The 14,320-nt window shown below is 49.6% G+C and overlaps 1 protein-coding gene across 4 annotated transcripts in view; it reads right to left on the bottom strand.

The window, feature by feature from the left end:
- RALY (RALY heterogeneous nuclear ribonucleoprotein) overlaps positions 1 to 14,320 on the bottom strand; it is a 141,841-nt gene that overhangs the window by 20,062 nt on the left and 107,459 nt on the right. For all 4 annotated transcript variants that reach the window (XM_030009195.2, XM_030009198.1, XM_030009197.1 and 1 more), the window contains one exon: positions 1,764 to 2,028. In XM_030009195.2, the coding sequence (XP_029865055.1) occupies positions 1,764 to 2,019 (256 nt within the window). In that variant the 5' untranslated portion in view covers positions 2,020 to 2,028. The remainder of the gene's footprint in view (positions 1 to 1,763; positions 2,029 to 14,320) is intronic.

The following is a 14,320-nucleotide window of genomic DNA, read 5'->3' as shown; positions in this document are numbered from 1 at the left end:
TGCACCCTGCTGAAGTTGCCAGCTGGAGCTGCCAGGGCAGAAAGCAACCTACCTTCCTGCTGCCCACCTGAGGAGGGAAATTCTGTCGTCACCTCAAAGGACCCCCCAAAACCCTACCCATGAACAGAAGCAGGGACCGTCTCTTCAGCAACGTGCCTGCCATGTCCCCTGCTGGACCCATCCTGTCCTTCCTCTCCACATTCCTATGTGACCATCACCACCTCTTTTTTAGGGGGGGGACTTTCTACCTTGTTTTGTGCAAAGACATTTTCTAACCACATATTGTTCAGCTCTTCTTCTCTGCTGGATTCTCCTGAAAGGGGAGTATCCCTGTGTTTATACTGGTTCATGAACAGCAAAAGAAAGCCTGCTGAGCTCTTCTATGCTAAGACTGGCCTATGAAAGGAAGGCAGATGAAAGGGAGCTGAATTTGCACCTCCTCCAGTACATGTAAAGGACTCGCAGCTATAATACAGTCCTTTTGTCTTGTTGGCATGCCAGACCTCTGGGACCAGCACAGAGAGGACAGTAAGAAGTTCCTATCATGGTAAACCTTCATCTCTCCAGCTAAGCAGGTCAGTGTTGCCTGTCTCTTAGCTGCGTCTCCTGTATCTGTCTGGAGCATCGCAATGGGCTCCTTTGCTCACCATGGCCCTCTTTGTCATATCTACAGACTCTGCATGTGTGGGCAATGCCTGGGCTGGAAGTGTCCCCGGCACACTGCGCTTTGCCTCAGTCTGCAGCTCCGCTCTCTGGACCGCAAGAGAAAAGAAGTTTCTCATATTTGAATAAACCGTGGCTGGAAACAGCACACCGTCTTAAAGATCAGATCTAGCATGCAACTTTTTATTTCAGACTGCTGTGCCAGAAGCAGGGTGGGAATGGGCTGCAAATCGCTCTCCTGCATGCTCAATGACCACTGCCTGCAGCAGGCTTGGAAGTAACAATTTTTCATTAAAAATACTGTCTCCAGTTCCAATTCTCAACTTAGAGCTGGTGACAAGAGCTTCTCAGCATGTGACACTTCAGAGCAATCTGCAAAATAAGGATGCAGCTGGGAGCAGCTGGGGTGGTTTTGTTTGTTATTTCTTACCACACAGCAGTGCAGATGAGAGCCTTCCCTGTGTCTATGGGGGAAGTTATCTCATTTAACATCAGCTGGCTAAGGTTAGTCTGAGCTAGTCTGAGTTAGACTATCACCTCTCTTGACAGGCAAAGGGTAAGGCCTGGTCCAGAAAGGGAACCAGGCAATGTCTTTTCCCATCCTTGTTTTTCCCCACCAGATGAAGGACAAAGACAAGCGATGATTCAGAACCGTGTTTTAGCTTCTACAGTCACAGCTCGTAACATGATTTTTTTGAGCCACAATGTCACAGCCCTGAGGGTACCGATACACCTAAATGGCCATGACCAGCCTCACTTCTGACCCCTACCCACATGGGACCTGGCAGCCTTCAGCCCCTGTGTTGTAGGAGCGCTGGTCTCCAGCTCTGTCACAGTCATGCCTGTGTCTGGCCATGGACCCTGCTGATCCTGACCCATTGGCTGACTTCCCAGCCTGGCCCCAGACCTGCCTTGTCACTATGGACCTGCTCGGTCACCACTGGTTTGTGTCTCACCTGCTCACCATCGTTGGACCTGACCCTGATCTGCAGATCAATGTCCCAGTTTGACCTTGGACTGGCCATCCCTTGACCAGCCCCTATGGAGCAAGCAACCTGTGTTTTACCTGGACACCCAAAATGGCTGAAGAAACTACTTACCCAGTGTCTGGCCAGCAAGCACACGCCCGTTCTCGCCCAGGACAGCAGCACGCGCGTGCCTCTCGCTGGAGTACTGTACGAAGGCATAGCCCTTGTGAACGGAGCAGCCCACCACTCGGCCGTACTTGGAGAAAATGGTCTCCACATCTGACTTCTTGACCACGGCTGTGTTGAGATTGCCAATGAAGACTCTGGAGTTGATGGACTTGGGGTCATTCTTGTTCGTGATGTTGCTTGTCTGCACCTTCAATGACATCTTGAACACCTGAATGAACAAATGGGGAGTCAGGAAGGTGTGCAAGGGAATTGCCAGAGTCTTACAAAAAGGGGTGCGGGATAAAAATCTCCCAGCAAGCCTGGAGTGAAGGAACCAGCTCCTCAACTTCAACTAGTCAGGGCTGGGGGGGATCCCATCTCCAGAGAGAGAGTGTGTTGGGGAGGTGACTGTCACAGCCAGCGCAAAACTCTTGCTGGAAACCTATTTATCAGGCTGACACTCTGGGTGTAAGCTGGTTGCTTTTAGATGACAAACCAAGATTTAAATAAATTTTACATCCAAGTAAAAGCTTTAATGCTATTATAAAAAAACCTTTTACTTCTCTGTACTTAATTACAATTCAAAGGACTGCTCTTCTTAGTTTGCATTCAGCACCTTTGTTCATGCCGACCTTTCTGGGCTTTCCCCAGCTGAGCACCTCCCAGCACAGGCCAGCTCTCACTACACACAGGGACAGCCTTGTCCCTGTGGGTCCACACCTGCAGATGGAAGAGGGCTTGAGTTTTCTGGATGCAAATGAAGAGATTTAAGTGGTGAAGCAGCCCATATGCTCCTATATGATATCTGCACTCTGCTGCCTGTCTGCGCATTTTACATGCTGGGCTTTGAGCTGAATTTTGTGCAAACAGGAGGTGTCACTGTTAGCTTGGAAATCACTAAGCCATCAGCCAGATCAGCTGGAAGCCACTCCAACCTGCTTCCCACGGCTGCAAGGAATGATCCTCCCAGGTTTCTTGCCTGGGGTATTTCACAGGCAGCCCCTGAGAACAGGCTTTGCCTCTGAGGACTAAGAGGACCAAGGGACAAGGCTGGAAATTGTGTGAAATCAAAGCTGGTCTGGCTGCCTATCAGGCTGCCTGTTCACATTTCTGCAGCAAAAACTCCAGCTGTCCAAAGACATCAGTTTGATTTTCATCTTCCAGAAACAGAGGGGATGCATTGGGATTGCTATTGTGTACTGAATACATAGTGTGTGGTTTTTCACCTGGGAAAAGTCAGCTCAGAGCTATGGAAGGTATTTTATGATGCATGTTGAGGCGCTGCTCTTTCCCAGCCACTTCCAGCAGCACCCACAGATACTCCCAGCACCTGGGGCAATGCCACCAGGGTGTCCACAACTCCAGGTGGTCACTGAGCCTGGCACAGGGGATGCACTGCTACCACAGGGCCATGGTGTCCCCTCCCTGGTAGACCCTAGCGTCTGCCCTGGCACTGGGCAAAGCTAAAGCACTGCCTGGCTTTGGGATTTTGGCTCTCTGGGCTCAAAGCCCAAGTTTGCCTGAGCAGCTTGGTCCAAGGCGGGGACAGCAGCAGCTGCCCAACTGCATGGGTGCAGCTCCTGTGGACCTGGTCACCCTGCTCCCCAAGTCCTGGCAGGCTCTGCTTGCCCGCAGCCCAGCTTGCCTGAGACACTGACACTGGCAGCATGTGATGCTCTGGCTTTGCCTAGCCCTGAAACACACAGTTAAGTCTTCCCTACACTCCTCACTAGGCAGGCAGAGCCTGGGAAAAAGCCATAACATTTTCTGGCATGCTTTTTGGTTGCACCCAAGACTTTAAAAAAGACTCAAGTCCTCCTTCTTCCCTGTCTTCAGGGACAGCACTTCAGTGCACAGCACTTCGCCACAGGGGATGAAATCTCTGGTTGCTTCTATCTCCTATTAAACCTGTTAGGGGGGATAACTTCACTATACCTATCTCACCCCTTTGCCAGGTGAGCCCCATTTTGGCTCCGTGTGTGACGATGTCCTTCTGAGCTACCAGCCCCTTGGCATACCTAGGGGGGGCTGCTCCTGCCCATAGTCCCATTTTGCCTAAGGGTACTTCTACCTGTACAGACAAACATCAATGCGTTAGGGCTTGCTGCTACAGGCTCTGTACCTCCAGGATGTGAAACTTCAGTCCAGCATGGAGGTAAAGAGGCAACAGAGGAGACTCACCCAGCCCCACACAGAGATGGTGCTTGCAGCCTGACCCGGGGAGACATGGAATGTTTTAACACCGATTGCAATCAATGAGCTCTGAACAGACAAGCTGTGATTTGCAGACCTTTGCCTTTTTAATTCTGAGAGCACAAAGGACTGGACACTCAATTCCTTTCATCATTTAAAGCCAGACCATACAGAGCATTGGAGACACCTGGCAAGGCTGATCGTCTATGCGGAGCAGCGGGAGGACGCGATGGCACAATAAATCTCGTCCGGCTCTAACCCCTGTGACTCTATTAACCTACCACTGAGGCTGGAAATTATCTCCCTGCTAAATCCAATCAAAAAAAAGTTAGACTTTGTCTGTCTGGCTCGTTATGTCTTCCCTTTCACCCTTACGGATTAAAAGAGCCAGAGACTTTTGTTTTACTACTTGAAAAACAATTCCTGGCAGACACAGTGTTCCTAAAAACACTGGCAAAAATAACCTAAGGACAGGACTTTTAAAGGCATCTAAGTGAATTAAATTCTCACATCTTTGGCAAGTGGTGCCCAACCTCTTCAGGTTGCTCCAAGTTCCAACCTATATAATAACAGTTGTTTAATGCTATCTATTTTAACATATTTTTGCAGTGCAGTCTGGAAAAGGTTCACAAAGGAAACTGTCCCCATTCCTGGTGCAGAGGTGGAGAAACAGAGGAAGAGCCAAGGCTGTTTTCTGCTGTTTGGTCACTTCGGGTACCCAGCTTGAGCCTCAAGGACTCGTTTCGCAGAAATCCTGAATATCTGCACAAAGCCTGGCTGGAGGCTGCTCCAGGATGGCCAGTCCCCAGGGAATCTCCGTCCTAAACCCACAGGGAATGGCTGAGGCTGTGCAGGACCTTCAGAGAGCCTGCACACATGTAGAGTATCTGTAGCCAGGTAGCCCTGGATGGTCTTGCTACCCAAGGACACATCTGACCTGTTGTAAACCCGTGGCTCTGCCTGTCCTGGGGTTTCAGCGATGTTGCAGGACAGTGACTTCAACATGTGGCGTTACACTTGGTGACTTCTGGAATTTCCAGTTCCTGATGCCCATATTTTTTGTTTCAGAGCAAATCTGCCCTGGCACCTCTTTCACCCACACTAGGCCATGCCACATGGACGTCCTTGGCCCCACTTAGCTCCTTCCCCCTCTAGATGATGCACTCCCACTTTTCCATCCTTGCTTACCTGTCAGAGTTTATGCAAGTCTCCAACCCATTTTGCTACCTACCCATGGCCCTACTTTCCCCCATCCCCAGTCCCTGGAGCAACTCCTCTTTCAACTGGCCTCTGGGCAGAGTACGAGACCTTATCACTGCCCTTGGAACCCCACCATCCAGCTTGCACTGCTCTGGGAGGCCACCAATCCAGACTGCTGTGTCCCAGCTTGGATGCCAGGATGCCGCAGGAGACCATGTCAAAAGCCTTCCTGAAGTTAAGGCAGGCATTACCCATGTCCACACTTTGCCACAGAAAATGAGTAGGTTGGTCAAATTTGGCCATACCATTTCCAGGTCTGGCCCAGTCACAGGCAGGCACGAGGAATGCTCTCTTCCTCAAAATAAAATATAGCACTCAAATAAAATACACCCCTGTCTGTTTTCACACCCCATCGCTGAAGAGTTTTACTGCCGCTACCCTCCCCAGGCCCACCTTAAGGAAATCCCAGGCCACTGTTTGCCCAAACCCTTCCCAAACACTAACCAGCCCAGAAGTGTGTTATTTACAATAGTCTGAATCTCTGACCAGCTGTTGCAGTTGCAAACACCAATTACATCAGGGCACTGAGCTCCTTAAGCCTGTGTAGGAGGGATGTGGGTTAAGCTGCCTCTGTGCATGGGAACAGAAAAGGCTGGCCGGCGAATCTGGGTAGGATGGGGATGTGTAGGGGCATAAAACATGCGTTTTCCCCCAAATCTAGTGGGCTGCCCCCTCTCAGCGGGAGCAACATGACCCAGCTCTGCTGCTGTCAATGGACCCTCCACTCTGTGGGTTTGCTTTAAAAATTGAAGAGCTGGATGAAGTTGAGGCATTTCTCAGGTGTGCACTAAGGCAGCAGATGGACTTTCACTTGGAGAAGGACATCTCCTAAAGCATCTCCCAAGGTATGACCTTGGCTGCCAGGGAGGTGGGGGCGTGAAGGGGAACCTGTGTGTCTCCCAGGTCCCTGCTCCCCCGTCCCCCCTTCGCACCCTCCTTGTCTGGCTCCCGTGACCTTCCCCCACGCTTCCTGCAGTTGGACCAGCATGTAATTGTCCCCTGTGCTGTCTCCTCTCCTCTCCTCCCCACCTGGGATGGTGGGTCCCCCCAGTCCAATAAAGCCTGTGGCTGTAGAAGCTGGAGATGGGAGAAGTTGCTTTCACCACCCATTGTGGGGACTGGTGATGGAGTAGGGAGCTCAGCACCCACCTCCCTCGGTAGAGCCTTTCCCTTGGCTCCCTGGTGGAAGCCCCAGTGGCTTTGGGGCCATCTCAGGACACTGCAGGTCTGCACAGGAGACATGCCTGTGGCTGACGAGTGATGGGATGGGGCCACCAGATGGCAAACTCAAGGTCAGGCAAGGTGATGGCCACACTGCTGGGAAAGACCGGGGAGGAAGCCAACAAGGACCTGACGTCTCTGCAGATGGGATGCTCTCCCAGTGCCATCTGCCCACTGACTGCTGTTCCTGCCCAGGCGGGCAGCAGGACTTTGGCAGGGAGCATCGTCCAAGGCTGGGGAGCTGGGACTCTGGGCTTCTAGTGCAGCATTGCTCTGAGATTTTGGACACCATCAGTGATGTCCTCCATTTAACAAGTGGCCTGCATGGCTCTCATTTTGCACCTTATAAAACACTCAGTGCTGCATGTTCAAAAACCCTGTGCAAAGTGCTCTTCTGCTGCCCCATGCAAGCCTGGCATCCCCTGCAGGAAACAGCCTCCCTTGCCTTCTCTGTCCCATTCATTTAGGGTTTCTCCTTACACACAATATTCATTTCACATCAGTTAATGGCCCCCTTACTGTAACAACTGGAAAAGGAATTTTTAATCATTGCATATTAGTATTTCGTATTCCACCTAAATGCATTCCAGCAGAGCACTTTGTGTTGTGCCCAGATTAAATCCAGCACACCAATCAGCCACGCTGGCTTAGTGTCCCTTCCATGTGAAAGAACACAGCTCATCAGTACAGTGCTACGAAGTTCAGTGTCTTCTCAAGCCACTATCCCTTGACACACCACGTAAAAACCAGTGGGCATGAGTCAGACCAGAGTAGCTTGGTGATATGTCTGATTAAAAAAATATACACAGCTGAGACACATGTTACTGGTTATAGATTAATATTCTAATAACTATCGCTATCGCATTTTCACAGCAATTATTTTACCTTTCATTCCCCAACCCACAACTGCAACATGACAGGCTTGAGTTGGAAGAGAGAACAAGACAAAATGCAACTAGTAATAGTTCTTGGACATAGATAAATGAATGTGTAAAGGGAGCCTTCATCTGTAGGGCAGATGAGAACACCAAGGACAGACTAGTATGATTATCCCTGTTTTCTGCAAGGGAAACTGAGGCCCAGACAGGAGAGGTCTGGGGTGGAGGGGTGTGTGCCACCGGCCTCACCAAAGCTTTCAGAAACAGCATAACCACACTTCCCACTCCCAAACACCCCCAAATGCATAAGGAGACTTATGGAGACTTAAGGATAAGATTGTCAGAATTTCCTTCCTTCCTTCTCTCCTTCCTTCCCTCCTTCCTTCTTTTCCTTCCTTCCTTCCATCCCTCTTCCCTCCTGTGTGTCCCATCTCCCTCTGCACGGGGAGCGATGCTGCAAGCTCTGCAGGGGACAGCAATCGAGCCATACCACAGTGACCCCAGAAACACATCCACCTGCACCTAGGCTGTGCCACCCCAGGGCTCTCCAACCATCCTTTCACTATCATCCCTGCAACCTGACCCTACCAGAGATCCCAGGACCACAGCTCTCCATGGATTTACCAACCTGCTATGCATGGCACAAGCAAACCTGTTTGCCACCGCCAGGCTGAGAAGAAAACACAACAAGGGGTTAACAGCTTTGTACCCCGAAAAGTCAAGACTCCCCTGTGCCATTCCTTAGAGGTGGTGAGGACCACTCTGAGGTCCCACGAAGCTCCCACGCTCGAGGAGAGGCTGTGCCTGCCTGCACTTGCCCCTGGTCCAGATGCTGCAGCGCTTGGAGGTGCACGGATGCCCAACAACAAAGTCCTCTCCCTGCTAGCGCTTCCCCTCTCTTCCTTGGACAGCACAGCTGGAAACAATGTCACGGTCCCTGCCGCTGCTAATGTTCAGGAATCCCTTAAAAATATTGATATTCAATCTGGTTAATAGCCCAAGGCCAGAGCTGGTTTACTTGATAAGCTATTTTTCCTCCCTGCTTTAAGTGCCTTGCTTCATAGATTAGCTGTTTAATTGAGAGCCAGGTGTCTGAAAACCCCAGGGGCCTCAGTCTTAGTGACGAACTGTCAAAGAAGGCGGCGGCAAAGAAAAACCACCGAGCCCCACCACTCTCTCTTGCAGAAAGCTCTCTTTATTTCAGTGTGACGGTGACATGCAGCCAGGCTGTTGTTCTCCTCTTATCACACTTACTCACAAAAGGGGAGATGTGGTTTTTCATCCTGTCCCCATCTCCGTCCAGTAACAAGTTTTCCCAACTCGGTGGCTTTCCACTGGGAGCCAGATGACAAATGAAGATGTCCTGTGGGGACCTCTGGCGTGGGGTGAAAGGCCAAATCCGCTCCCTGCCAGGTTTGGGGAAAATTTGGCATTTGGGCTGCTGAAAAAGGCACCAGCAAACATTGCCAGCACAAGTGATGGATGTTACAGCCCGTGGTGCACTCTCTGTGCTGGATGCCAGGGCTGGTGCACCCCTGCTCACACGCTGGAGGAAGCCTGGACAACACAGCTTGGTTCAGGTCTTCTTTAACCATCTTGTATCCTCTTGAATAGGACAAAACCCAATTCTGCACCACCTCGCTGCTTTTTGGAGGTTGCCCCCCCTGCTTTCATCCCAAACCTTTAATGTCCATATATCTTTCTTGCCACTTTCTTGCAAGTGGCAAGAAAGATGATTTTTAAGGAGGAACAGGGCAGTTAACATGCCCTAGCACAAACAAATTGGAATGGCTGTCACATGGCGAGCATCTCACTTCAGGCAGCAATCAACCCAGATGTTTGGCTCTGAGGGATTTCTGACTAAAACCGTCCTTTTAGCCAAAAAAAGCAGTTTTAAAAGAAACACGACCAGCTACAAGACAGAGGGACTCCACTGATTGCAATGCCACAGCACCATCAATAGCACAGAAATGCACATCCATTTAAAAGCAAAGTCCCTACTACCTCTGGTGCCAATCATTCCTCCCCCGAGAGCTGCGAGTAATTTGCTAGTGAGTCCCCAAACACCAGAGCCAAGCTCTGAAGCATTAGTTTAATAACCAACACAAACCCTACAATCTTTTTAATAACTTCTGAGTCCCCAACAAGTCCTGCACAGAAACCCAGAGGGGCTCAACTCTCCTCCTGGAGTGCAGAAAGACCCTGTTCACTGTTGTGTGGTTCAATAAATAGAATAAACTGGAAGGAAACCAGTCTTTGGGTTTTCTGGGGAAAACAGCTTCAATTCTCCCAAACGTGATTGTTAAGGGACCAGAATGTTATTAAAAATAGGGGATAGACAAAGATGTCACAATTATTAGACTAGTTTTGCAGGACCAGGGCTGTCTTTTGGGGAAATCTCCACTATGCTGAGTGAGCTGGAAGGGCCAGAAAGCTGGAGATCAGCTCAACAGGAGCCTCACTTGTTGTGAAGCTGTGGGTTCCCTTTGCAAATCTTTTCCCCCCCCCTGTAAAGTGCAACTGAGCACAGCCCAGTAAGGGAGGATGCTTGTGCTGCAGACAGACCGGGTCCTTGGGTCTCTCAAGTGCTATTTTGGGCTGTCCCATCTCCTATCAGACAAGGGGCTCCTTGTACAGGTTATGCAAATTTTTCCAAACACTTCCCAGGGCTCCACCTTGCAGATGAGTAAGCCCAGGCCTGTCCAGGCTCAGGCTTCACTGGTGGCAGTCACTGACCTGGCTCCCGGTCACCACAGAGGTGCCCATCTCTTATGCATCCCAGTGCCAAGCCCCAGCCTGGGACTCCCCGCTGCCACCCACCCCATCGGCTCTCCATACTCAGGCCACTCCATCAGAGTTGTGTGGTCGGTGCAGAGATGGAGAAGGCATCGATGTTGCCTTGCAGCCCACTGTGCATCCCCACAGCCCCCCAGACATTTTTGCTGGGGGGACTGCTTTCTGCCTGAGGACACTGTTTCCTCCTCCTGAGCATGCAGGCTCTGCGGGCTTAGGCAGCAAGCGCAGTTTCAGCCCAGTTTCCATCCTGCACATCATATTTTCCTTGGTAGAATGAAATCATGTTAATAACTGACATGCAGGGAGACAATGCTGCTGTAACAGCTCTGGATGGGGACTGCTCATAATGACACGCACAGCGATGTATCTGCACCACGCCAGGTCACGGGTGAGCACCCAGCAATTACTGCCTTCGCAAGCACACTGGAAACTCCTGGGGAGCTTGGGGTCACAGCCGTATTTATAACCTGACCTCGTTGCCTGCTCTCCACCAAGCACTCAGGTCTCAATTTATGGGGTGGGTGAAGGGGGTAGCTGCTGCCCACCCCTGCTCTCCTTCACCCCTGTTTAGATGGAGGCTGCAACCATCCTTGGACTGTACAGAGGAAAAAGCAAAGCTACTGAGCAGGAGGGAGAGAAAACATCAGCCAAGTCTGGTTCATTAAAGCACATTTGCTGCAGGATGTAAGCAAATAATCCAGACTGACACCATTAGCTTGTGGCAGATGCCAAGTTCTGCATTTTGCAGGGCTGTAGCAGGAGGGGCTGACTCTGTCCCCTTGATCCATCTTACTTTATGCCACGTCTGACGCACTGTGAATTTTTATATCGGTGCATCCTCTCCCAGAGCTGCTCCGGGCTCAGCGTAGCTGCAGCACATTGTCACCACTCCACATTGGTTTATGTCACCTACTGCTGAAGCACCAGGACCTGCAAGTGTGGGAATGCTGGTGCCTCTGTGCTGGACAGTGGGGTGCGAGGTAGAACTAGTTTCCTTAACCTCTCTGGTTTTGAGTGATATCTCCACAAATTTGGAATTCACTCCTGTTTGATGCAGGGTGCTGCTGCCCAGACCAGTGGATGTTGAGTGCATAGCAGCCTGAACAGAATTAGCACCCTCATAATCTTCCTTCAACTATCAGTTTTGCTATGCAACAAAGCCTCCTTTTTTAATTTTTAATTAAAACAACAAGTAATTTTGAACTGGAGAAATCCTGCCAATCCTTTGAAAACCTGGCTCTGATTTAAATTCCAGTGCAACTGGTAAATCCTTCATAAAGGAGCAATAAATAATCAATAGCTGTTTTAATAAGTATTTAATCAGTTGTTAAAGGTACAATGGTTACAAAGTCTATCAGCTTAGCATATAGTTTATAGCTGCGGCTCGTAACCATCTGTCCTACGTATTATTCATGCCTATAGAAAGCTTAAAAATCTATTCATTAGAGCCTTAAATCCTTGCTAATAAGTACGATAAAGGGATGACCTACAGCTGGAAACTCTGCGATCCATCCAAGCAGCCTCTGCAGCAGCACTGCTCCTCACCCTGCCCATCTCCACAAATTTGGGGCTCACTCCAAGCATCGCACAGCTCATTGCACACATGCGTGCAGTCATGCTGGACCTAACAGGGCTCCCTGTGGGGCAGGACATGGGTCCCATGAGGCAGATACCAGAGGTATGTACATATACATGCTCCTCACCACGGGGTCACAATGCTCTGACTTTACACCAAAGCTGCTGAACTACATTGGCTACAGAGGCACTGTTTTCTCCCATCTGCTTGATAAAGCCAAAGGCTCTCCTCGGGCCAAGATGGACAAAAGCTGTCCCACCAGCAGTGCAATGTGACAACAAGGAGCATCCAAAGTGCCCCTGACCCTCAGTCCTGCCCTTTGGTTCAGAGCTGGATTCATTTGAAAACAAGGGTGTCTGTCATGCACTGATCAGGATTTTCAGGCAGGTATCAACCTTGGTGGGTTAAATTTGGGTTTCACCTCCCATGCTAACAACATTGCATTTAAAACATGACAGTCCTGACAGCACATGAGGCCAAAAAAGAAATCCCACCATCAGTACTGTGCTAGAAGCAAGAATTAGGACATCTTCTGAAGCTTACATGGGTCAACTCCCTGGGTTTCACCTTACGAGAAGGAGCTCCTCAGCTGTTCTTTGACTGTCTACTTGAACATGGACTCCCCATTGAACTTTTCTGGACTCTGCTTTTCCATGAAAATATTTTTTAAATTAAGGCATTGTTCTCCTAAAAAAACCCACCCTAGGATCATCCTTTGATTGCAGAATATGCAACAAGTAGACTTTTCAGGAGTCTCTGCTTCTAATAGTCTTGGAAGTCTCTCGTGAACAGACTAACATTCTTTTTGACAGCAGCAAAATAATTTTAAAGGTCAATTGAATCAGATAAGCCCAGTCTGGCAGCACTTTTAGATGCAGAATTCCATGGATAACATTTAGGTTATGTTTGAGAACAGAAACAAAATTCTTTGGAGGAAAGAATCTTTAAAAGAAAAAAAAAGGAAAGAAAATGAAAAGGAAACAGCAATTAAATAGAATGTCATCTGTAATCCCACTGGTGCAAAACCTGATGATTACCTACTGGGCTATGGACAATGCTACATGTATTAATCTAATTAAGGTCCTTTTTTACAGGCATCTGAAGCCAGCTCATTAGTGTGTTACCGAGATGCTCATTAATGGCTGGCCATGACTAATTTCTTGAGAATTATTCTTTAATTCTTTATCATTCACAGCCTAATAAGAAAAACACTACGTTTCCATCCCCCACTCTCCCACTCGTACGCAGTGGAGACAGGTTCTCATCAGCCGCCTATTGACTTGATGTTCCTTAATGAACAATCCCCCCCACGAACCCAAATGTTGTTTTAACAGCAAATGATTTATTTATGAGGAAAAACAAGTTAACTTTCTGGGAACTTTCTTAGTTGTTAATTAGTTGGCATCTTTGCTGCTGCTTCTTGCACCTCCTGCATGCAGCAGAGAGGAAATGGAGTGGTGGAAGAGTGGGGCTCCCGGTCTGGGTGCTGAAAAGCCTCCTGCCCTGGTCCATGAGCCCAGTGCTCACCTCCTCACACACAACCCCTCTGCCCATGTCTCATGGGTGGCCCCAGCAGCATTTCCAAGCTCCAAGGTTGAGCCATGTCCCACCCTACACAGGGCACAATGCAGGTTCCTGTGAGAAGGACATGTGCACTTCTTACCATAGGGCAACATTGAAGTAGGGGGAAAATCTGGCCTCCAGGAGGGAGCCCATTTCATGCTGCCAACCCACCACCAGATAATTAATCACCTGCCAGGGCCACCCAGCTCTCAAAGAGGAGCTGCTGTAGATGGAGCTTTGCTGATACAATTCTTGTTATTTAGCTCCGCTGGTGTCTTCTAAGCAGAAGTCCTGCATCTTGATGCCACAGCTTCTTTAACAGGCAAATGCTGCTCTGTTCCCAGCCACACTGGTCCTGCTCATCCCCCCGGTTGTGCTGTGTTCCTGGGGCCATCCCTGTCTCTTCCAAGCCATGAGGGCTATGGCTGGTTTTTCTGAATGACCGAGCAGAAGTCAGGGTTTTCCACATCACCACATGCTTCCTGCCGCTGGGGATTTTAGCAAAGCCCCAAATGCTAGGAGACCTGGCAAAACCACGAGCCGAGGAGGATACCATGAGTGCAGTCACCACCCTCAGATCAAAGGGGTCCCTCTGGGACCCAGACCAGACTGTTCCTCGAACATGCTTGTCCATGTTTTCCTACAAAGAAAACCAGTTGATTGTCCCCGCACCCGCTACAGGACTTCATGTCACAGGTATCACCAAAGCCAGGCGCTTGCTCCCCAGAGATTGTGCTGGTGGCGGGGGGAGCAGGACATGGGATGGGGAGCCTTAGGGAGCGCAGAGCAAGAGAAAGTTGCTGGTCCTTGGCACACTAACCCTCAATTCTTTAACAGCTCAGGTTTTGACATGCTCCTTTCCTCTCTCAAGAGTTAATTATCAGCTGGTTGCCTTTCAAAATTATTTCAGACACTTTAAATACACAGAATGACATAAATGATTAAGATACATCTCTCTGTAAAGTTGCTGGGATGTGGGCTCCTACTTCATTCGTGGTGGGATTTGCTGAGGTTTGGTTGTCTGAACGCCACCT

The sequence above is a fragment of the Aquila chrysaetos genome, chromosome 3, assembly GCF_900496995.4.
Source record: "Aquila chrysaetos chrysaetos chromosome 3, bAquChr1.4, whole genome shotgun sequence".
Lineage (NCBI taxonomy): Eukaryota > Metazoa > Chordata > Aves > Accipitriformes > Accipitridae > Aquila > Aquila chrysaetos.
This window is presented reverse-complemented; position numbering and strand designations above follow the sequence as displayed.